The following is a 24,868-nucleotide window of genomic DNA, read 5'->3' on the forward strand; positions in this document are numbered from 1 at the left end:
ATTCACATTTAGGCTAATAACTGAAATGCAAGAGTTGATCCCTGTCATAACGTTCTTACAGAGTTGTTCCTGTTTGTTTGTTGTCTTTCTTTGGGTTTTGGAGTTGGCTCATGTGTGTTTTTAATCTTTTGCCTGTACTCTTGTGAAGAATTTTGTTGTTCTTTTTTCTTTTTCTTCTGTGTTCAGTACTTTCTTAAGTGTTTCTTGTAGAGGTGGTCTGGTGGCAGCATAGGTTCTTAGGGATTGGATATCTGGAAAAGATTTCAATTCTCCCTCACTAATGAAGCTTAGTTTGGCTGGGTAGGTTATTCTTGGTTGAAATTATTTATCTTTTAGAACTTTGAAGATAGGGCTCCAGGCTCTCCTAGCCTGAAGGGTTTCTGTGGATAAATCTGCTGCTATTCTAATTGGTCTTCCCTGGTAGGTAGTCTGGCCTTTTCCTCTTGCTGCCTTTAGGATTTTTTCTTTTATAGCTACTTTGTTTAGGCAAATTATTATGTGTCTGGGAGTTGGTCTTCTCAATTGTTGTCTTGCAGGGGTTCTCTGAATCTCTTATGTTTGAATTTTTTCATCCTTGATGAGATGAGGGAAGTTTTCTTGAATGATTTCATGAAATGTTTGTTCCAGTGTGGCTTCTGTTTCTCTCTCTGCCTCAGGAAGCCCAATTACTCTTAGGTTTGGTCTCTTGAAGTGATCATTCATCTCTTGCAGGTTTTGTTCTAGAATTCTGACAAACTTTTATCTGTTATGTTGAGCGTGACAGCTTCCCAAAACGTACAGATTTTCCTGATGAGAGTGGTGGTGATAGTAACAAATTTGTTTTATATTATATAATATAATGAATTGCATCAACACTGGAGATCTAAATGACTTACTAAATCAGTATTTTCTAAATGACTAGTAACATAAGAAAAGCAAGCATGGGTAAAAGACTTACTGAGGGTGCAGACAGATCAAGGAATTTTAATAAAACAAAGTATAAAAACAGTATTGCTTGTTGATTTTGTACCCTGAGATTCTGGCAAAGTCCTTTATCAGCACAAGAAGGTTTTTGACAGATTTTCTTGAATTTTATAGGTATAGAAACACATCATCGCCAACAGGGATAACTTGACTTGCTCTTTTCGTATTTGGATGCCACTGATTTCCATTTCTTGTCTGACTGCTCTAGCTAGGACTTTCAACACTATGTTGAACAGGTAGGGTGAAAGTGGGCAGCCACGTCTTGTTTAGATTTTCAGGGGAAATTCTTCCAATTTTTGCGTGTTTAGCAATACTCTGGCTGTGCGTTTATTGTAGATGGCTTTTACTATTTTGAGGTATGCTTCCTCTATGCCTAGATGTTCTGGGGTTTTTATCAAGAAGGGATGCTGGATTTTATAGAAAGCTTTTTCAGCATCTAATGATCTGATCATGTGATTCCTATTGTTACATCCATTGATATATTTAATTACATTTATGGTCTTGCAGATTTTGAACCAGTCCTGCATCATGGGGATGAAGCCTATTAGGTCATGGTGAGTGATTTTTGAGATGTGTTGTTGGATCCAATTTGCTAGAATCTTGTTGAGTATTTTTGCATCTATGTTCATCAGGGATATTGGCCTATAGCTCTCTTTTCTTTGTTGAATCTTTGGGTATCAGTGTGATGCTAGTTTCATAAAATGATTTGGGGAGAGTTTCATCTTTTTAGACTGCTTGGAATACTTTCAAAAGGATTGGTATCAGCGCCTCCCAGTACATTTTTTAGAACTCCACTGGAAAGTCATCTTGTCCAAGACTTTTTTTTGAGCGAGTTTTCTTATAATGGAGTTGATTTACTGGGTTGTTATTGGTCCACTTAATGTCTACATTTCTTCTTGTTTCAACCTTAGGAGGTAGTGTGATTCTTATATACCAACAACAAACAGGCAGAAATCCAAATAAAAAGCACAATCCCATTCACAACAGCAACAAAAAAATGAAATACCTCAGCATCTTCCTAACTAGAGATGAGAAAGACCTTTACAATGAAAACTACAAAACACTACTCAAGGAAGTTAAAGATGACACAAACAAATGGAAAAATATTCTATGCTCATGGATTGGAATAATCAACATTGTTAAGAAGTCTATTCTACCTAAGGCAATCTATAGATTTAGCACAATTCCCATTAAATTACCAGCATCATTCTTCTCAGACCTGGAAATGACAACACAGAAATTCATATGGAAACATAAATGATCATGAACAGCCAAAACAATCCTCAGCAAAAGAAAAAAAAAGGGAGGTATCACACTTTCAGACTTTAAACTTTATTATAAGACTACAATGCTCAAAACAGCCTAGTATTGGTACAAGAACAGGCATATAGACAAATGGAAGACTCCGGAGGCAAAACCTCAATTTTTCAACCTACTCATCTCTGACAACTCCTCTACTAACAACCACTGGAGAGAGGAGAACTTATTCAGTAAATGGTGCTCAGAAATCTGGCTGACCACATGCAGTAGATTAAAACAAGACCCCTACCTATCATCATACACAAAAATCAGCTCTAAATGGATCAAAGACCCAAATGTAAAACCTCAACTATAAGAACCTTAGAAAATGCAGGAGACATCCTTATGGAAACTGAACTGGCAACCAATTCCTGATCAAAACCTCAAATGTCCATGCCATAAGAAATAAGATAGACAAGTGAGACCTCATCAAACTGAAAAGCTTCTGCAAACAAAAGAAACCATCAAGAGAGCAGGGAGACAGCCCACAGAATGGGGAAAAAATATGTGCCAGCTATATTTTGGCAAAGGCCTAATATCTAGGATCTACAAGGAACTCAAATGTGCTGAAAATAAAAAAATAACAGTCCTATTCAAAAGTGGGCAATTTAAAAAAAGTGAGCAAAAGATATAAATAGACACTTTTCAAAAGAAGACATACGAGCAGCCAATAGATATATGAAAAAATGTTCAGTTTCACTAATAATCAAAGAAATGCAAATTAAAACCACACTGAGATACCACTTAACTCCAGTCAGAATGGCCATTAACAATAACTCAAAAAACAACAAAGGCTGGAGAGGATGTGGGGAAAAGGGAAAGGTTCTACACTGTTGGTGGGAATGTCAACTAGGACAACGTCTGTGGAAAACAGTGTGGCGATTCCTAAAAGATCTACAAATCCAGATGACCCAGCAATCCCCATTCTGGGAATATACCCAGAGGAACTCAAATCACTCTATGAAAAAGATACCTGCATATGCATGCTTATTGCAGCATTTTTCACAATAGCAAAAACACGGAACCAACTTTGCTGCTCATTGAAAGTGGACTGAATTTTTTAAAATGTGGTACATATACATGATGGAATAGTATGCAGCCCTAAAGAAGGACAAAATTATGAACTTCACAGCAACATGGAGTCTATAACACTGAGTGATCTATCACAGAAACAAAGAACTGAGTACCACATGTTCTCATTCATAAGTGAACCCTGAACAATTATCATAATACTATAAAAATGAGATTAGGAGTAGTAGGAAACTTCTGAGGGGAGAATGGGGGGAGGAGAGACACATACTTCATCCATAAGGGTACCTGATCTCAAACCAGGTGAAGTGGGGATCAAAGTGAGGCCCAAACTTTACCTATAGAATGACCAATTGTATAACTAACCCTGAATTGTACCCCACATCTTTAAGGTAAAAATTAAAAAGAAAAAAAAAAAGAAAAACTGTATTGCTATGGATTCAGATTCCACACTGTAACTACTCTTTAAGAAACTACCACTTATCAAATTTTGGTGGAGTGTCAAAGAATACCACTGTTTTAAAAGTCTATGTATCTATGTAAGGCTGGATTTTCTTCCTATACTTCAAAAAATAAATGTAGAAGGCAAATCTGAGAATCCAGTCACAGTATATTATATTAGGCTTTAAAGTGATTTGCAAAAGTAAAACAGATCCACTGTCCACTTTTTGGGGGTTTCTTTTTAGAAATAAAGTTATTTTAAAACCATGATATTTATGTTAACATGAAAATAATTTTGTTATTATTTTAAGATGAATTTATAAATATTTTTAAAATTCTAAGTTTTAATTCTAATATTGTAACTATAAAACCCACATACAAGTTCTTTCCATTCCTTAATAATTAAGAGTATAAGGGGTCCTGAGGTCAATTTGAGGACTGTTGTTATATATCTAAAAATTAAGAATACACTAAAGAAAATCTGCAATAATAACAGGCTTTCATTTTAATAAAGGTTATTAGAATTAATAGGCTATAACTATTGAAAGATTATACAAAGGGTATTTTAATTAATAAAGGTAATGTTTCTTTTTATAAATAATACAGATTCAAAAACAAGGTTTTTGCATAGGGTTTTTAGTTCAATTTTAGGATTTCAAATATGGAAGAATTGTTAGCAGGTGAATATCAACTACTAATATACTAAATCTGCTAAATTTATTAGATAGTTTGTAGTTACAGGGCACAAACAAGCATAAAACTTATTTCTGGTCCCTGCAAAATGTAAATAGTTAGCTGGACGACTGCTTGCAGAAAATAAAATTGGAAAGTTTATATGAATACTGCTGCTTTGTGTGCAGATACATACAAATTTTACTGGAACCTCCTATTATTGTTGCAGATTCCCTTTCCAATAAGAGCAGTTAAGAGTTCACATTACAGTTACAGTATTTAAGGCATTTCTCCAGCATAAATGCTGATTTTTAAGATACTAAATTAACAAAATAAAATAAATCATGCTATGCTGATATGATTACTGGTCAAACTGGTATATTTTATACTCAGTTCTTTAAAGTATACACAGATATTTTTGAAAAACAATATGGCAGTTTGTCAAGAGCCATAAAAAAACACTTCTCCCTCAAAATTTCACCACTAGAAAGTGTTTGTAAAGAAATAATTCAACAGAAGATTTTTACTACTGCACTATCTATAACATCAAAAAATATGTTAACACCTACATTTTTATCTATAATATAAAAAGCCTACTTATCTATAATATCAAAAAAGCTAAATGTTCAACAAAAGAATGCTTGAGTAAATTATATAGTGCTCAAATATTAAAACATCAACTGATAACAACTAGTAAACCTGAAATATATAAAGTAGAAAAAATTACAAAATTAGCCACATTACTTTTGTTTAAAAGAATGACTGACTGACAAACTATCATCAGTTAGGCTTAGGTAATTGACAAGTTTCTCAAAAATGAATAAAATGAGTTATCATTTTAAGAAAAACAACTAACATTATTTGTTTACAGTGATAAACGCTAGATAAAAATCTGCTGTAAGAATATAGTAAGAAAAGATGAAACTGTATCTGGAAAAAAAAAGACTCAGGGAAAGTGAACAAATAACTTATTTTAGATTGGTAAAATTATAGAAATTAAACTTCTCTTACCAAAATTTTATTCAATTACATATATTCAGAGAATAAATTAATCATCAGTGGTTAAAAATGAGATGCATATAATATTTCGTTAATGTAATTGTGATTAATTATATACTTCTAAAAAATGCATTTCCCCCTAAATAGCATGAAAATAATTTGTTAATTTCAAAAGTCATTTCCGTATTTGTCACTATAATTTATATTAAAGTTTTGCTAAAATATAGTTTATATTGAAAAATGTTCTGCTTTATGGGCCACTCAAGTTAGAATTCTATTATGATTCATCCATTCAACAAGCATTTACTAAGGGCTTACAGTGTGCCAGTCACTGCAGCAGAGGTCAAGAAGTCTCATTTTCCATCATTTAATGCCTCCTGCTTAACCCAGCACAGTACCCTCTACTGCACTTTTTATTCTTGTCATCTACTTAATCTACTTCAGCATTCCACTTCAAGACTTCAAACCTTCTCTTAATCTTTAGGCTTTTGGCTCTGTTGCCAAAAAAATTTTGTGAAAAAACATATAATCATACAATAGCCCCTTCAGTATTTAAGAAGTTTATCTTCTCTTTATGTGCTTTAGATTCATTCTGATACAATCATCCAAAATTATTTCATTTTCATTTTCAGTCTCTGATTCCAATAAGTCTTTATTTTCTGCCAGTAATCATGCAGAGAACTTCCCTAACTTAAAATAAAAATGAAAACCTGTGTCTTACTTCTCCTGATGACACATAATTGATACCTGTGTATTTACTGTGGATTAAATGAAACATTTCTAAACCAGTATGCATTCTCATTGTGAATTCACCCATGTTTTTCTTTTTTTCAAATGTTCCTCCATCCTGTCTTGTGTTTGAGTTGATACTAGTAAAATACTCTCACAAATTAATCCTTCCTATCTATATATTTCCTCGTCTTTCTTCTGTTATCATTCTAATCAATCTTTCTATGGCACCAAACAATGATAACTTAGCTTCATGGACAAGATATTATGCTGGGTTTCCTTTTTTTTTTTTTTTTGCCTGTGCAGAATTTTCTAGTCCTCCTTTCTACTTCTTTATTTAGACGTCTTTCAAGATAATACCAGTGCTGGGAGACTTGGCTCTAAAGGGTTCTGAGCTGGCAGGAAACCATTCTGTATGTGCTTCTTTTTCTCACATTCAAGCAACATTACCTCCATTTTAGTAATTACCACTGGTTAAATGTACTTTAAGGGCTCAAAACACGTCAATTTTCAAAGTGAACAGGTAAAATCTGCCAATTATATAAAAAATTGACTTGTCTAAAAATAGATTTAATTAAATATGTGACATCGGTTTTAATTTGACAGCAATGAATTTAAAACCCAATATATAGAAAAATTTAAAAACAAAGTGTAGGGATCTTGGCAATTAAAACTGACAGAAATCATAGGTAAATTCAATCTTGGGCATATACACTTATGTAGTTACTAAATGAGGTATTCTAGCGTCAAAAGACAGAGCTATCAATCTAGTAAACATGGTTTTCTAAACCACAAAGCTAAGATAGTCCCTTCCCCCCAAAAAAATGTGATTAAAAAAAAAAAAGCAGCAGCTGCAGGACTGAAGTCACAGGAACAACAAGTAGTATGGTAATCTCATCACATGAGGTGGCTTGATTGTTTCCTGTATTTGATCATTTACCACAGGTAGAGTTATCCTCGAGTTTATTATACAGTGTAGAAAGAGGACATCACAGCCGTGCTGAGAAATGTAAGCCAAATGTTATCTTAAAACCAACAAAGGGATTCATCTGAGTTAGGTATGTAGTTTGGTGAGTAAGACTGAAAAAAAGTTCTAGTTTTGAGAGAATAAAGATAATACAGATAAATTCGGGGTGGGTTATAGAATGATAAAGATAGTGATAAAAAATCAACCATTTTAAGATTGAAACCATTTGATGAACACGGTAAAAGCAACGTGAAAACAGAGGGAAGATTAAACAATGAGGCACTTCAAATTTTACAAGTGCATAGATTCAAAGAGGTCTTCCTCATAAATGTAATTAAAAACAAACATGTCTGAGGACTTTTCCTAAAAAGGTGTAAGAACAAGGGCCAGGGCCACAAAAAGACACCATAAAATCTGCATCTAGACTGCATCAAGTTAAAATTAAGTATACAGCCTGGAAATAATATGAGGCTCTCCTGCTCATTGAGTAACTGTGTTATTTGCATTAAGTTATCCAGTTTGTTAGAGGCATATAAAGATCTCCTTAATTTCATTAGTTGTATCGATTATCACAAAGTTAAATTTAAGAAAATGACAGGATAAACTAGAAAATGCATAGAAAATCCAGTTCTTGGCAAACTTGAATGATCTGTGAATCATTAAGACAATTCTATTTTTTGCCAAGGCTACCTGTGAGAATACCCTGGAATCAATCTGGGTTTAAATTTCAGGTCTGTCACTTTTTGGGGCAAGTTACTTAACCCCTCTAAGACTTAGTATCTATATCCCTAAAAGAAAACTTAACAGTGCTGTTATAAGAATTATGAAAGACAATGGATTCAAACTGCACAGCAAAATATCTGTGTATGGTAAGCAAATAATGGATTTTCACTTTGTTTACTATTAATTTTTTTTTCTCAGTGAATAGGAGCTAAACCATCTAAGTAAGTGTCTTAATATGTGAGATATAAGATGATATTTTTGTTCCATGTAAGAACATGAGAAATGCTAATATGACACAAAAGGGATTTATTTTTGTGGGCATGCTATCCAAATGACTTTTCCTCCTTGATGTTATGGCTTAGCAAGAATTGAGATGGAGAACAAGAATGAATACAGAACAATTGCTAATGATAATATATTAGTGGCAAGGGAATAGAAGAGAGAAGAGGTTCCACTGTTAAGAAAATACAGCCATACTTATTAATGTAAAGACTGTAACTGGAGCTGTAATACAAAAACACTTTTCTCAATGGTCAACACTTGCTTCACCATCTACAGTTTTACCAGGTAATTTGGTAGAACAATTGTTGCTTAAGGGATCTGTGTGTAGAAGTATGATCTTAGAAGTTAGTGGTTAATGTGAACTGAGAGTAGGCTTCACTAAAAAGGAAAGTAATATGACTAAGAGTGCAGACTCAGCTAAATGTGGGCTCTGTCACTTATTAGCTGTGTGACTTTGGGCAAATTACTCAACCTTGTTCCTTCAGTTTCCTAATCTGTTAAGACAGGGATAATAGTAATACCTGCCTCATAGGGTTGCTGCTAAAATTAAGTAAACTAACATGTGTAAAGCACTTAGAACAGTGTCTGGCACACAGTAAGCTCAGCATGTTAACAGATATAGTTATTAAGGACAATCTACAAATCAAGAAAGAAGAAACTACACAAGAGTAAGCCTCTGTTCTAGGGAGACAACAATCTTCATGCACAGGGGAGTTTGATTTTGGGCTTTAGAGAGTTAGGATTCTCTCATTTAAAACAAGACCCAGGTAGCAGTGGGAGAAATACAGTAGGAGTAAGCTTGAGAGTGATAATATGATAGCCTTTAGATATTTTCAGAACCAGAATATCATATATGTACCCTGGGTTTTTATTATAGTCTGTGTTTTTTTAGATTCTTATATAGGTAATTCACCTACAGCTTTCGGTATGTAAAATTAAATTTTAAGAAATCATCTTTCCTTCTAAAGAACTTGAAAACAAGTATCAGCACTAGGAAGAAGACAAACACAAAAACACAATCAATTTCCTTAGAGATGAACTTAAAGGTATCATGGGTGTGTGTTTACATACATGTCTGGAATCAGCAAAACTATAGCCCATCACTTGTTTTTGTATGCTCTGCAATCTAATAATGATTTTTACATTTTTAAATAGTGGGAAAAAAACACAAAAAATATTTCATGACACGTGATAATTACTGAAATTCCAATTCCAGTGTCCAGCAATAAGGTTTTACTAGAACACAGTTGCACTCATTTATTTATGTAGTATCTATGGCTGTTTGGGTGCTAAAAAGGCAGAGCTGAGAAGCTGCAATAGACGTTGCAAGGCTTGAAAAAGCTAAAATATTTACTCTCTGGTTCTATACTAAAAAATTTGCCACAGTATGTGTTATAATGAAAAGGAGTAAATTAATCTCTTAGGTGTGATTCTCCATCTTTTTCTTTTTAAACAACATAATAATTGTACATATCTTTGAGTACAATATGATGTTTCAATACACGTACACATTGTGTAGTAACCAAATCAGGCTAATTAGCATACCATTACCTCAAATATTTATCACTTCTTTGTGATGGAAACATACAAAATGTTCTCTTCTAGTTATTTGTGGACACATAATACCTAATTGTTGACTACAGTCAACTTACTGTACAATATAACCCCAGAATTCATTCTTCCTTTCTAATTGTAACTTTGTACCCATTGACCATGCTCTATCCTTCCTTTCCTTCTCCCTCCTCCTTCCCAATTTCTGGTATCCACTTTTTCATTCACTAATTATATGAAACCAACTTTTTCATATACCACGTGTGAATGAGAACATGTGGCATTTGTCTTTCAGTGTCTGGCTTATTTTACATAATGGCCTCCAGGTTCATCCACATTGTTACAAAGATAAGATTTCATTCCTTTTTTATGGCTGAATTGTAAATGTAATTGTAATCCACTGTTAGACACTTAGACTGATTCCTTATCTTGACTATTGTGAACAGTACTGCAATAAACATCGGAGTGAGATATCTCTTCAACATACTGATTTCATTTCTTTCAGATATATGCTGAAGAGTAGGATTGCTGGATCATATGGTAGTTCTATCTTTAATTTTTTTGAGGAACTTACATACTATTTTCTACAATGGCAGTACCAATTTACATTCCCATCAACAGTATGTAAGGATTCCCTTTTCCTCACTAATACTTATCTTTTTTTTTTTTTTTAAGCCATTCTAACTGGAGTGAGGCGACATCTTATTGTGGTTGACTTGTATTTCCCAGGTGATTGGTGATGTTGAATTTTTTTTTCATATACCTGGTTGGTTATTTATATGCCTTTTTTTGAGAAATGTCAATTTAGGTCACTTGTTCATTATAACATCAGATTATTTAGTTTTTTGCTATTGAGGTGAGTTCCTTATATATTCTGGGTTTTAATCCTTTGTCAGATGTATAGTTTACAAACATTTTCTCCCATTCTGTAGGGTGTCTCTTCACTCTGTTGATTGTTTCCTTTGCTCTGCAGAAACTTATTAGTTTGATATAAACCCATTTGTCTATTTTGGCTTTTGGGGCCTAAACTTTTAAGATATTATTCAAAAATATCTTTGCTCAGTCCAATGTCATAAAGCATTTCCCATGTATTTTTCTGGTAGTTTCATAGTTTCAGGTCTTACAAATAAGTCTGTAATTCAATTTGAGATTTTTGTATATGTAGAAAAAGAGGCCCAGTTTCATTCTTCTGCATGTGGATATCCAATTTCCCAGCATAATCTAATGAAGAGAATATTCTTTCAACAATGTGTGTCCTTAGTATCTTTGTCAGAAATCAGTTGAATGTAAATGCACAAATTTATTTCTGGGCTCTCTATTCTGTTCCATTAGTTTATGTGTCTATTTTTATGCCAATACCATGCTGTTTTTAGTTACTATAGTTTTGTAGTATATTTTTTTTGTTTGTTTGTTTGAGTTGGAGTCTTACTCTGTCGCCCAGACTAGAGTGCAGTGGTCGCTCCCGGCTACCGCAGCCTCGACCTGCTGGGCTCCAGCAATCCTTTCGCCTCAGCCTTCCAAGGAGCTGGAACTACAGGCTTACGCGCTACCACACCCAGCTAATTTTTGATTTATTGTAGAGATGATGTCTCGTCAAGTTGCCCAGGTGGGTCTCGAACCCGCGGGCTCAGTCAATCCACTCACCTCAGCCTCCCAAAGGCGCGGGATTACAGGCTGAGCCACCGAGCCCAGCTTGTAGTATATTTTAAAGTCAGGTAGTATGATGTCTCCAGCTTTAATTTTGTTGTTGTTGTTTGTTTGGCTAAATATTGACTGGGCTATTCAAAGGCTTTTGTGATTCCATATGAATTTAGATTTTTTTTCCTGTTTCTGTCAATAATTTCATTGATATAATAATAGGAATTGCACTGACTCTGTAAATTGCCTTGGGTAGCAATTCTTCCAATCCAGGATAACAGGGTATCTTTCCATTTAATTTGTGTTCTCTTCTATTTCTTTTACCAATGTTTTATAGTTTTCAGTGTAAAGATCTTTCACCTCCTTGGTTACATTTAATCCTTGTTACCTTTTTCTGTGTGGCTACTGTATGAGGGGGTTTCCCAAAAAATTTATTTATAAAAAATTGAATATTTATTCTTACATGTTTAAACTTCAGTCACCTTCAAAGTACTCTCTATTTATGCAATACACCTATTGAGATGCTTTTTTCACAGCTCAAAACAGTTTTAGAAGCCTTCGGTTGTGATGTCTTTTAGTGCTTCTGCAGTTTTTTGTTTCACCTCTTCCACATCAGCAAACTGTTTCCCTTGTTCCAGGGAAACAAACAAACAAAAAAGTCACTCGGGGCGAAGTTGGGTGAACAGATAGGGTGAGGCATGAGGGTCATGCCGTTATTAGTCAAAAACTATTCAACACTCATTGTGGTATGGGCAGGTGCGCTCCTAAATCACCCATCATTAAACAGGCAAACAAGTCGACACACTCTCCAAAAACCAAAAAATTCACTGAAGCCCAAACACAGTCTCTCACAACAATGCTAGCAAGTACACTGATGCCAATGAGATCCCAGAACATCTGCCTCTACCGAGGGATCCACCCACCAAAAAATAATTCTGTAATTTTTGGGGTCTCCCATTTTAGATGGGATTGTTTCTTTCAGTTAGTTCACTATCAGCATAAAGCAAAGCTGCTAATTTTAGTATGTTATTTTGTATCTTGCAACTTTACTAAATTCATTTAACAGTTTTTCCATGGAGCCTTTAGGGTTTCTATATATAAGATCATGTTGTCTGCAAACAGAGATAATTTGATTTCCTCCTTTCCAATTTGGGTGTCTTTTATATCTTCTCTTGCCTAATTGCTCTGGCTAGGTCTTCCAGTATAATAATGTTGAGTAGAAGTGTGAATGTGCACATCCTTCTCTTGTTCTAGATCTTAAAGGAAAAACTTTCAACTTCTCCCCATTTAGTATGATATCAGCAGTGGCTTTGTCACATATGCCCTTTATTGTGTTAAGTTATGCACTTTCTATACTTAATTTATTGAGGGTTTTTATCATGAAGGGATGATGAATTTTATCAAATACTTTTTCTGGATCTATAAAAAAAGATCATACAGCTTTTGTCCTTCTTTCTGATAATGTGATGTATTAAAGTTATTTATTTGTATATATTAAACCATTCTTAAGACCCTGGAATGAACCCCACCTGACTGTAGTGAATGATATTTATAATGTGCTGTCAGTTTGTTAGTATTCGGTTAAAAATTTTTGCATCTATGTTCTTCAAGGATATTAGTCTTATTTTCTTTTTTTTGTTGTGTTTTGTCTGGTATTGGTATCAAGGTGATGCTGGCCCTGTAGAATGAGTAAGAGAGAATTCCCTCCTGTTTGAATTTTTGGAAAAGGTTAAGGAGAACTGGTCTTAGTTCTTTTCTGGTTTTGGTATCAGGGTGATGTTGGTCTCTTAGAATGAAGTTGTTTAGAATTCCCTCCATTTCAATTTTTGGAACAGTTTGAGGTACATGTTAGATCTTCTTTATTCAATTAGTAAAAATCCAGCAGTAAATCCATCCAGTTCTAGGCTTTTGTTGGGAGACTTATTACTGATTCAATTTCCTCACTCATTACTTGTCTGTTCAAATTTTCTGTTTCTTTCATAAATCAATCTTAGTAGCTTATATATGTCCAGAAATTTACACATTTTTTTCTAGGTTATCCAGCTTGCTGGCACATAATCGGTCATAATAAGCACTCATGAACCTTTGTATTTCTGTAATGCAAGTTGTAATGTTTCCCTTTTAAGGTCTGATTGTATTCATTTGAGTCATCTTGTTTAGCTGATCGAACCAAATGTTTGTTAATTTTGTTTGCCTTTTCAAGAAACCCACTCTTTGTTTTATTGATATTTGTTTTTTTTTTTTCTTTAGTCTCTATTTTGTGTATTTACGCTCTGCATTTTATCATTTCTTACATTCTACCAACCTAGGGTTTGGTTGTTCTTGTTTTTCTAGGTTCTTGAGGTACAATATAAGGTTGCTTGAGATCATTCTACTTTTCTGATAAAGGTGTTTATCATTCAAAATTTTCCTCTTAGAACCCCTTTTGCTGAATTCCATGGGCCACTGTATGTTGCATTTCCATTTTTGTCAATAATTTTTTCTCTTTCAATTTCCTCACTGATCCAATGGTTATTCAGAAGCATGATGCATAATTTTCATGTATTTGTATTGTTTCTGAAGTCTTCTTGTTATTGATTTCTAGTTTTATGTCATTGTAGTCAGAAAAGATATATGACATAATCTCTATCTTCTTAAATTTGTTAATGTTTGTTTTATGGCATAACATATGTTCTCTCTTGGTGACTGTTCCATGTGCAATTGAGAAGAATGCACATTCTGCAGTTGTTGGATGAAATGCTCTGTATATGTCTATAAGGTTCATTTGTCTAAAATGTTTAAATCCATTGTTTCTTTGTTGATTTTCTGTCTGGAAGATCTGACCATTGCTGAAAGTGGATTGTTGAATTCCCCTACTATTATATCACAGTCTAGCTCTCCCTTCAGATCTAATAATATTTGCTTTACATACTGGATGCTCTGGGTGCATATATTTTATATATTTATAATTCTTATATCCTCATGCTGAATTTATTCTCTTTATTGCCTTTTACAGTTTTTGAGTTAAAGTGTATTTTATCTGATGTAAGTATAGCTACTCCCACTTGTTTTGTGGTTTCTGTTTTCATGGAATATCTTTTTCCATCCCTTCACTTTGAGGCTATGTGTGTTCTTACAGGTGAACTGAGTCTACTGTAGGCAGTATATGGTTGACTCTTACTTTTTCTCCATTCAGCCACTCTATATCTTTTAATTGGGAAATTAATTCATTTAAATTCAAGGTAATTGTTAACGAGTAAGAACTTACCTTTGCTTCTTTTTTTTTTGAGTTGGAGTCTCACTCTGTCGCTCAGGTTGGAGTGCAGAGGCATGCTCATGGCCACTCCAGCATCAACCTGAAGGGCTCTGGCGATCCTTCCGCCTCAGTCTTCAAAGTAGCTGAAACTACAGGCGTGCGTCACCACACCCAGCTAATTTTTTATTTATTGTAGAGACGAAGTTTCACCAAGTTGCCTGGGCTGGTCTTGAACCCACAGGCTCAGGCAATCCACTTGCCTCAGCCTCCCAAAGTGCTGGGATTACAGGCTGAGCCACCAAGCCTGACCTTTGCCTTTTTATTAATTGTTTTATATCATTTGTTATTTTCTTCCTCTTGTTTGCCTTTGTAGTTTGGTGCTTTTCTATGGAGTAAAGTTTGATTCCTTTCTCTTTCTCATTTGTGTATTTGCTGCTGTTTCTTTCTTTACGATTACCATGGTGATAACATAAAGAATCTTGTAGTTTACATAAGACTATTTTAAGGTGATAACAGCTTAACTTTTGTTGCATAAAATATTCTAGACTTTCATCATCCTCTCAGAATTATTTCTGTTGCCTTAATATATATCTTTATATATTCACACTCCTTAAGAACTAATTGTAGCTGTACTTATTTTTGACCATTTTGACTTTTAGTCTTCATACTGGAGGTTTGAAAAATTTATACAGGATCATTTCAGTGCTGGAATATGCAGAGTTTGACAGCACATTTATCTCTATTAGTGAGATTCATACTTTCACATATTTTTAGTTATCTACCTTTCACTTCCTCTTGTAGCATTCTCTTAATTATTTCTTGTTACCCAGAGAGTGATGATGAACTCTCTGTTTCTGCTTGTACAGGAAGGACTTTACTTCCTCATTTCTGAAGAATAGTTTTGCTGAGTACAGTATTTCTAGCAGGTAGGTAGTTATTTTCCTTTTTTTTCTTTCAGTATTTGGAAGGTAATATCCATTCTCCACTGGCCTGCAATGTTTCAGCTGATAAATTTGTTGACAGTCTAATGGAGATTCCCTTGCATATGACTTTTCACTTTTGTCTTGCTGCATTTAAAAATTTTCTTTGACTGAGTACTGGCAGTTTGACTATAATGTGCCTTGGAGAGGACCTTTTGAATTGAATCTATTTGGAACCCGAGGAACCTAGATCTGAATGTCCATATCTCTCCCAACACATAGGAACTTTTCAGCTACTATTTTGTTAAATATATTTTCTGTGCCCTCCTCCATCTCTTCTCTCCCTCTGTAAGTAATATAATGCAAATATGTGTTTACTTAATGGTGTCCTCTAAGTCCTGTAGGCTTTCTTCACTCTTTTATATTTTTTTTATTTTCTCTAAATGGGTTATTTTTTTAAAAAAACCTGTTTTCAAATTCAGAAATTTTCTTCTGTTTAATCAAGTCTGTTGTTTAAATTCTCATCTGTAGTATTTATTTCATTTGCTAAGTTCTTTAATTCCAAGATTATAATGTATTTTTTTTTCTAATTTTGTTGATTATCTGTATTCTCTTGTATCTTCCTTAGTTTCCTTAAAAGTTATTCGTTTGAATTCCTTTTAAGGCATTTCATAAATTTCCTTTTCTTTGGGCTCTGTTACTAGAAAAGTATGGTGTTATTTTGGAGATGTCACATTTCCTTGCCTTTTCATGTTTCTGTCTCTATGTGGAAATCTACACATTTTATGGAACAGTTACCACTTCCAATTTTATACAGTAGCTTTTGTAGTAGAAAACATTCCTGTATATGGCTACTAGGGTGTTACTTGAGTAGGATGCATTGGCTTTGGTACTGGGTGGCTTTGGTTGCAGCAGTGGCATCCTTGTACAGTAACTTCACCTGTAATCCATATCAACAATGCCTGTGAGTGCCTCAGTGACTTAGGCTATGGAAGCTTGTGGTGGCAATGGCATGGCTTAGTTTGAGTCTCAGGCTGGACTGGGTGTGAGCTCATTGACAACAGAGCTACTGAGCTATTTTTTGACTGAAGGTACAGGTACATAGCAGTTGATCCGACTTGGGTGCAAGTCTTCTGAGGAAGGGCCTGCTGGGCTGTTTATATGGCCATACAGTCTGGAGTTAGCATCCCCCATGTTCAGATCCATCTGTTTCTTGTGGGGCAGGGTGATGCATGGGCTTGGGTGTCAGACCCACAACCTTTCCTGGTCCCAGGTTGGGGTTATGGTTTGGTAGTACTCATGTGAGCATGGTGGAATGAAGTTAGAGTCTCAAGACTAAAGGGATGCAGTGCCTTTAGGGTCCCCTGTGCAGACAACACTCCAGAAATCATTTCAGTTTCAAGATGATGGTGCATTGTAGCAGTTTGGATCATGGGGTGGTAGGGGTAAGCAACACAGGCTTCTTCTCTGGAATAATGCAGTTATGCAAATTCCATGAAGCTCCACAAACTGGGCTCCGGGCCTATAAGGAGTACAGGATTCTACCAGAGCAAGAACTGCAATTGTCTGCAGTGGTAATGGGGTATTCTGGGGCCTCCAGCTTACTTTCTGTCCAAAAAAGGAAGTCCCTCCTGGCTCCACGTTCACCCCCAGTAGGGGAAATAAGGTAGCAGAGGCAGGATACTTCGCTATCCCTTCTATGCTGTCATCCTGGATTTCCATGCTACACAGGGATTTTGCCTCTCCCTTGCTGCACTCCAGCACTCTTCTTCAGCAACTCTAGTCAAATTGTGGTTGTTTCTTCTTTTTTTTTTTTGGTTCTTTGTGGGGAGAGGGATTACCACTAGGCATCTTGAGTCAGCCATTCTGCTCAAGGATCCAATATTTGTTTTTAGGCTCCCCAATAAAGAGATGTATTCTATAAAGCTGATAATTCTTTGAATGGTGGCCACCTCTAAAGAAAAACTAACTATTCTAATGCTCTATAGTTCAAAGTCCTAAATAGTTTAACTGAGTGCCTATTTGAACATTTGATCCCATTCAAATTTACTTCTTGTTGAAAATCTGGTCACACCTATACCTTCTCATGTAGTCCACGAGTAAAAAGAAAAGTCGAGATGTAGAGAAGAAAGGGAACTGGAATTTATCAAACACCTAGCACGTGCCAGACACATTATATTATTTTGTTTAGTTCTTCATGAAGAATTTCATAAAGTAAGAATTACTGTCTTTATTATACTGAGGAAAGAAAAAAAGGGTCAGTGATGTTAAGCAACTTACTGAAGAGAATACAGTTAGTAAGTGGAAGAGCTGGAATTCAAACCTCAGTTTGACAATCCAAATCCTCAATTATTTCCAGTAAATCAGAGGCTTCAAATATTTTGATCTTGACTCACAGGAAGGAGTGCATTTTTACTTCACAATCCAGTATACAAATAAATATATATATATATAATTTAATAAGTGCATCATCAACCAATATTGACACTTAAAATGTGCACAGATCTCTGCTACTTCTTGTTCTAGTCTTTAAGTTTAAAAATTGATAGTCCCAGTCAACAAAATCATTGTCACAACCCACTAATGAATCATTACTTGATTCGCAAAAGGTTTTTATATCTCAGTAATGACTAAAAAGTAAAAATCACTGTACTAAATCACAGTGTTTGTCTCTCAAATTAAGATGATTGCAATTTAGGAAAGAACATTAGTTATGGTCCTCAGTTATTATAAAATCTTGTCAGCCTTGCCATTTGCACACCTGCTTTGTGAAAGCACAAAAAGAGAACAAAGATAACAATTTTATATGTATATCAGAGGTCATCAAATGCTATTTTAAGACACCTGATAAGTGAGATAACTATGAAGAGCATGTTATAAGTGTTTTATATATTTATCTAACTTTCATAAAAACTCTATGATGTAGAAAATATTGTTACTCCCATTTTACAGATAAAAAACAGGCAGAGAAAGCAAATCATGGTTTGCCCAAGATTGTACAACAAGGATATAAAGCTGAGATGGGATTCGGGCCCAGGTGATATGGCTCCAGGGTTCTACCCTTTTTTTTTTTTTTTTGAGTTGGCATCTCACTCTGTTGCCCAGACTGGAGTGCAGTGGCTGCTCCTGGCCACTGCAGCTTCGACCTGCTGGGCTCCGGCAATCCTTCCGCCTCAGCCTTCTGAGTAGCTGGAATTACAGGCATGTGCTACCCCGCCCGGCTGATTTTTTGATTTATTGTAGAGATGAGGTCTCGCCAAGTTGCCCAGGCGGGTCTCGAACTCGCGGGCTCAGGCATTCCACTCACCTCAGCCTCCCAAAGCGCAGGATTACAGACTGAGCCACCGAGCCTGGCTTGGAGTTCTACTCTTAATCACTATGCTGACTGCCATTCATCAGGAGACTTCACACATGGGTCACATTAATTTCTCAGAAAAAACAACCTCAATAGAATTGACTTAACATTTAACTTCTGACTTTTTAATCATGGACTATCCATGTAAAGAAGTCTCATATCTTTAATAAAACTGCTCTGAAAACGTTTTATTAATTATATTGTGACTGTTCCCTATTTAAGAGAAAATCTGATCTCTCCAGATCTAATACATACTGTATTTGATTTATTTCATTAGAAAATAAAAGGTATGTAACATCCTAATTCCATTTTTTTGGTCAGAGTTTACTTTACCTTTGCCCCAGAGCTGAACTATGCATTTATCTAATGATGCATTAATCTAACAGGTAACTCTTCACCACTATACTTTTCTATTTACCTGCTTATCTTCTTATTCTTTGCATTTAGTAATACCAAGCTAGGAACTGAACAATTAGAAGAGAGACAGGTATCTCCCATGCTTTTATTGAACTGAATATTTAATAGAAGTGGCATATATTCAATAAATAATTTCATTATTAATAATATGTATAACTTCTAAAAAGAAAAAGTATTGCATGCTTTACAGGGTAGTACTGGGGGACCTAATCTAGCCAATGAGGCTGGAATATCCTGAAAGTGGCAACATTTATGCTTAGTTATAAAGGATAATAGGAAATCCACTTTGAATGATTTCTAGGCAAAGAGAAGAAAATGTAGAATGCCTTGAGAAGGAAAGGATGGCTTTTTAATAAAATTTGGTAATCTGCCAACAGGAACTGACATAAAACATTCTGTTGGCATCTGCCAAGATACCTGACAGGGACAGGGAAAACTGCTTACTTAATAGATGATGATTCTGCTCTATGTGGGAGAAGTAAGTGCAGTAGTTCTCAATTTTGGTTGAACATTAGAATCTGGGAAGCTCCGGCAAGGAAAGAGGCCATGGAGTGAGAGAGAGGAAGAATATGTTTAATTTACTAAATTTCCTATCTCAGGTGAAAAAAAGAAATTAGAAAACTAGAAAAGACTGTTGTAAGAGGGTGATCCTATTGATTTATTAAACAGTCTAGTCGTGCATTGTTTAACCAAAAAGATACATTCTGACATTCTGAGAAATGCATCGCTGGGTGATTTTGTCATTGTGAAAACATTATAGTGCACAAACACAAACCTAGATAGTGAAGCCTACTACACACCTAGGATATATGGTATAGCCTAATTCTCCTAGAATACAAGTCTGGGTGGCATGTTACTGTACTAAATACCATAGGCAATAACAACAGTCATATTTGTTTATCTAAACAAAAAAAAGGTGCAGTAGAAATACAGTACCCTAACCTTATGAAACCATCATTGTATATATGGTTCACTGTTGATCTCAACATTGTTATGTGGTGCATGACTATATCTACAACTGCCTACAAAAGAGTAGAACACCTTAAAATTTCAATTCTAATCCTGTAAGGAAATATGTTACTGCCATATTGAAGAAACCTGAACACAATAATATTAGCATTATATAGGAGTGAAAACTGGAAAAGAGGGGGAAAAAAAATCCTGAACTTTTGCTTTTCGTTGTCAATCAGTAGTTGTTAAAATGAAGAGACAGGAATTCAGAATATAAACAGCACTGTTAATTTAAATGTTTAAGCAATTCATTTTATGTTGTACTCAAAAAATTTTTTTCTGGTTTCCTTTCTTTTTTTCCTTTTGGTGCTACCATGATTTTCCAATTTTAATTCCTTTGCTATAGGAAAAATGTAACAAAAATCAATTGGTGGCAGGAGGTTTCCTAATAAAAAATAGTTTCTCAATCATCTTTTAGAGAATTTATTACGTACCAGGCACTGCATGAAGTGTTTTGCATACATATCATCTCACTTAATTCATCACAGCTACATTTTGACTTATTATACATCTATGTCATAAATCTTTGACACTGGAGCACCAAAAAAGTCAAATAACTATGCCAAAGGTCATACAATGAGGGATGCCACAGTCAATTAAACAGATGCTCTACCTCTTAGGGTTCATTTAATCGAATATCTGAACACAGAATATCCGTTAGATCGCAACAACAGACTGAAATAAAAGTGTATCTATTAGATCTCAACAAAGTGTATAAAAAATGAAGAATATATTAGCAATCTTATTGTTTTTAGCCTAGTGCCTCTCCTCTAATGAGAGTAGAGCTAAGTTGAATTAGATTGGGAGAAGAGATTAAAAAGGGAGTGGGCCAGTTCTAATAATCAGTAGGTATGAGCTGGTATATAAAATATAAAGTGGTTCTACACTTGAGAGAACATGAGAATCACCTACAGGTCCAGTTAAAACACAGATTGCTGAGCCCCAGCCCCAGAGTATCTAATTCAGTAGGTCTAGGGTGAAAACTGAGAATCTGCATTTCTATTTATTTTATTTATTTATTTCATTTTAAAAATTTTAAAGATGTGGGGTACAACTCAGGGTTCTGTACATATGCGGTCATTATACAGGTAAAGTTTGGATACAAGTTCTCATTTAATGCTGTTTGCCCAGGGACTGCAATTTAAGAAACCCTGCATTATATTACATAAATTCACTCTTTTACATAGCAATAGTAAATAAAAACAAATACCTTTCCTGGGGAACTAGAACATAAGTAAATCTTTAACCTTTGGAGGTTAAAGAGATGTGGAATTTTCCAAGAAGCATTTTAAGTTTTTTCCTTTAATATACATATATACATATTTTTTAAAATTTTATTTTATTTTAGAGTTGTAGGGTACAGGTCAGAATTGTGCACATAAGTGGTTTATACATACAAAAATATATGTAAGATATATAAATTCTAAAAGCCATCTAATTTTCATATCTAATTCATTTAGTGACAATGTCTTTCCAATACAATTGACAAATTTCCTTTAATATTAAAGACTGTATTTATGTTTGTAATCACCAAATAATCATGATGAGACTTAATTTCTGAAGAACACATAAAACTGTCATAATTAACACATATGGTATAAATAAATAGGTTAAATTTTAAATCTTATTTTCTTCATTGTTCATTCCACAATTATCACCAATGAATAAACACTATTGTTACTGAAGACTAACCTAAAGAATATATGAAATTTAACAGGAAAAATAACTCAAACCTTCTAAGATATAGAGTAAAACTACTAAAGATAGAGAGAACACAAAGAGTTATTTTACCTTAAATTTACCAATTTTAGTTCTTTTGTCAAACAAAGAAAGCATAAAACTTAATACTGAGATAGACAATTCTAAAGTAGGCCTTCAAGATTAATGATAAAATAGCCTTCCATGCTATTTGAGGAATTACATACAATAAATATTGGCAATGAAGTAAAATCTTACCCAGATCTAGTCGTTTTGAATTCCACCTTGAGGATAGGTTTGCATGGTTCTGGCTTCTTCCCATCCTTTAACTGTTTTCCTAAAATATATTTTCCTGCATTAAATTCTAAAATTCTAAGTTACTCTAAGTTCTTACATCGATAGTTTATAAAATGAAACCCACCATAAAACATTTAAAAGTGAATTTAAAAGAAGTATTTAATATACAGTAAGATATTCTTAAATGATTAAGTACAGTTACTGTTTGAAATTCAGTGCTGAAAAGCAAATAAAATGAATAACTCATTAACAACATGTGATAAAATTCTAGTAGGAGAAATGGATAGTCTTGCCAATGTTCTTAATTGCATATGCGCAAAATTGAATTTCAAGTTGCTAAATGAATTCATTTTAAAATCACAAGATTCTAGAAAAATAAATCTGTATCAAATTTATACCCACGTGACAGGCTGCAAAATTAAACCTATGTTAATAAAATCATTATGTTTATTCTCCTAAAGTAAAATCCCTCCATTGTAACATCCAAAAGAATGCTAACATACACAAAACTCTATAAACTGTCAGACTCAATTTTTCAAGGTAATTTGATTATTTTAAAAAATGTTTGTTGATATCAGATATCTATTTTCATAAGCTCACAGCAGAAACTATAGAAAACTCAAAAAAAGAAAGAAAGAAAGAAAGAAAATAACCCCAACACCTCTTATCCCCCTTCCTAGCTTTATTTTTTCTCCACAGCACTCATCACAGTTTAGTACAGTTTAGAATTAACTTGTTTCTTGTTTACCTAATAGGTAAGAATGTAAATTCTAGGAAAGAAAGATTTTTGGTGTGTTTTCTGTTGTTAGTCACCCCAGGTGACTAACATTGTTTGACATACAGTGGGTACTCAATTTCATTAGTGAATAAATCAATGATTATTTCCTTAAGATAAACTCAGAAAAAGTATATCTGGATAAAACCGTATTCCAGAAAGATTATGTCAATGTATATATCCATCAGCATTGTCAGAATATTTTATCACACCTTCATCAATACTTATTTCTTTTTTCCTTTTGCTGATTTGCTAAATAACAAGGGTACCTCATTTTAATTTGTATTACTTTGATCCCTAACATGTCATGCATGCTTCTTCTTTTGAAAATAGCTTGTTGTCCTTTACTAATGTTCCTATGTTATCTTTCTTGTACTCTAAATTTTATATTCAAAGCTCATAAGCATTATGTCCATCATGTATGTCACAAACATTTTCTTTAGTGTCACTTGTCATTTAATTCTTACAAATTTTTAAAAAATGTACAGAAGTACACATTTAAATAACAGTCTATCAGTCTTATGCTGTTTCCAGTTTAAAAAGCATGAAATCCTAAAACATCAATTTCTCCAAAATTTATCTATAAATTTAATGTAATTTGCATCTTAAGAGCTTTTCTTGAATTTTGACAAAATGACAAAGTTCACATGGTAGACTAAATGCCTATGAACAGCTAAGGAAACTACCAAAGGAGATCAACTTCCAAAATGATAGAGCAAGGACCTCAGTGAATTTGTTCTCCCACAGAAATGAAAATATTAGCAAAACAAATAAAGTTAAACAATTTAGAACTCTGGAGGAAAACCATAGCCACTAGTAAGATGAAAAATCATCTACTTAATAGAAATTACTGAACCTTGAAGATGAGTGGTAGGGAGAACAAGAGGCTAAAGATATTTTTAAAGAAGGCCTTTTTCTATCCCCTCACTCCCCAGTTCAGTGGCACAGTAGTCATGAAAATGCACTACTACCAGCCAAGAAAGAGGTCTGATGTTCTTTTGGAGCTCTGTTAAAACTGCTTTTCCTAAAGCATAATTAATATTTTGTGTGAACTTGCAGTTCCCTGGAAATCTCTATTTCCAAAGTGCTGTGGCTATTTTATTTGACACAGACCTCGAATAATGATGACAGAAATCATTAACCTCTGCGCATTCCAGAAATAATAGCAATAGCAATCTGTTGGCAATATAAACTGTCTAAGCCTGTGGTTTCAGTTGAGGCAAATGAAGCTTGGGAAGGAATTTTTAAAAATAAATTTAAAAAATTCTTTTTAAATCTCACAGAACTAGACACATTCTTGGGGATCTAAAATGTTGCATGTGTGTGTAAGACTGTGTACATGCCGAAGGAAGACTTAGGAAAGAAGATGACTCTAGTCACTCATCTTTGGCTGACTTTGAGATCCTGAGCAAAGAGGAAGTGAAAAAAAAGTAAAATGGTGAAAAGTAAAATGAGAACAACACCTATTACTGGCAAAGACATTGGAAAAAAGATACTCATATAGCTGGTAGAAACCTGAAGGATAAAGCCTTCTTGAAATAGAGTTTAAGAACATTTATTAAATAAAAATCAATAAAACTTCCATTTTTTTTAGAAACAGCAATTGTACTCATAAGCATTTATTCTACAGAAACAAAAGGACCAATTCATACAGAATATGTACAAGGATGGTAACTGAAGTATAATTTGCAGTGATTAAAAACAGAAACAAAGTGAATGTCCATTAATTTGGAAAAGCTGCATAAGTTATGATACAAACAACTAGCTATAATAACACAGCCACTAAGATGAAAGAATTAGAAGTATGGTAGAAGACTTGGAGAAATTACCCTACAGTACTGTGGATTAAGAAAAATAAGATGCGAAA

General features: G+C 34.2%; 1 protein-coding gene across 3 annotated transcripts in view; it reads right to left on the minus strand.

Annotated features, from left to right (window-relative positions):
- STXBP5 (syntaxin binding protein 5) overlaps window positions 1–24,868 on the minus strand; it is a 199,214-nt gene that overhangs the window by 91,350 nt on the left and 82,996 nt on the right. For all 3 annotated transcript variants that reach the window (XR_505382.1, XM_008074019.1, XM_008074018.1), the window contains exon 9: window positions 22,188–22,266. Coding sequence is in view for 2 of the 3 variants with exons in the window: in XM_008074019.1 (XP_008072210.1) it covers window positions 22,188–22,266 (79 nt within the window). In the remaining variant the exon portion in view is untranslated. The remainder of the gene's footprint in view (window positions 1–22,187; window positions 22,267–24,868) is intronic.

Source organism: Carlito syrichta, unplaced genomic scaffold (genome assembly GCF_000164805.1).
Source record: "Carlito syrichta isolate Samal-C Ts95f unplaced genomic scaffold, Tarsius_syrichta-2.0.1 Scaffold316274, whole genome shotgun sequence".
NCBI classification, from domain to species: domain Eukaryota; kingdom Metazoa; phylum Chordata; class Mammalia; order Primates; family Tarsiidae; genus Carlito; species Carlito syrichta.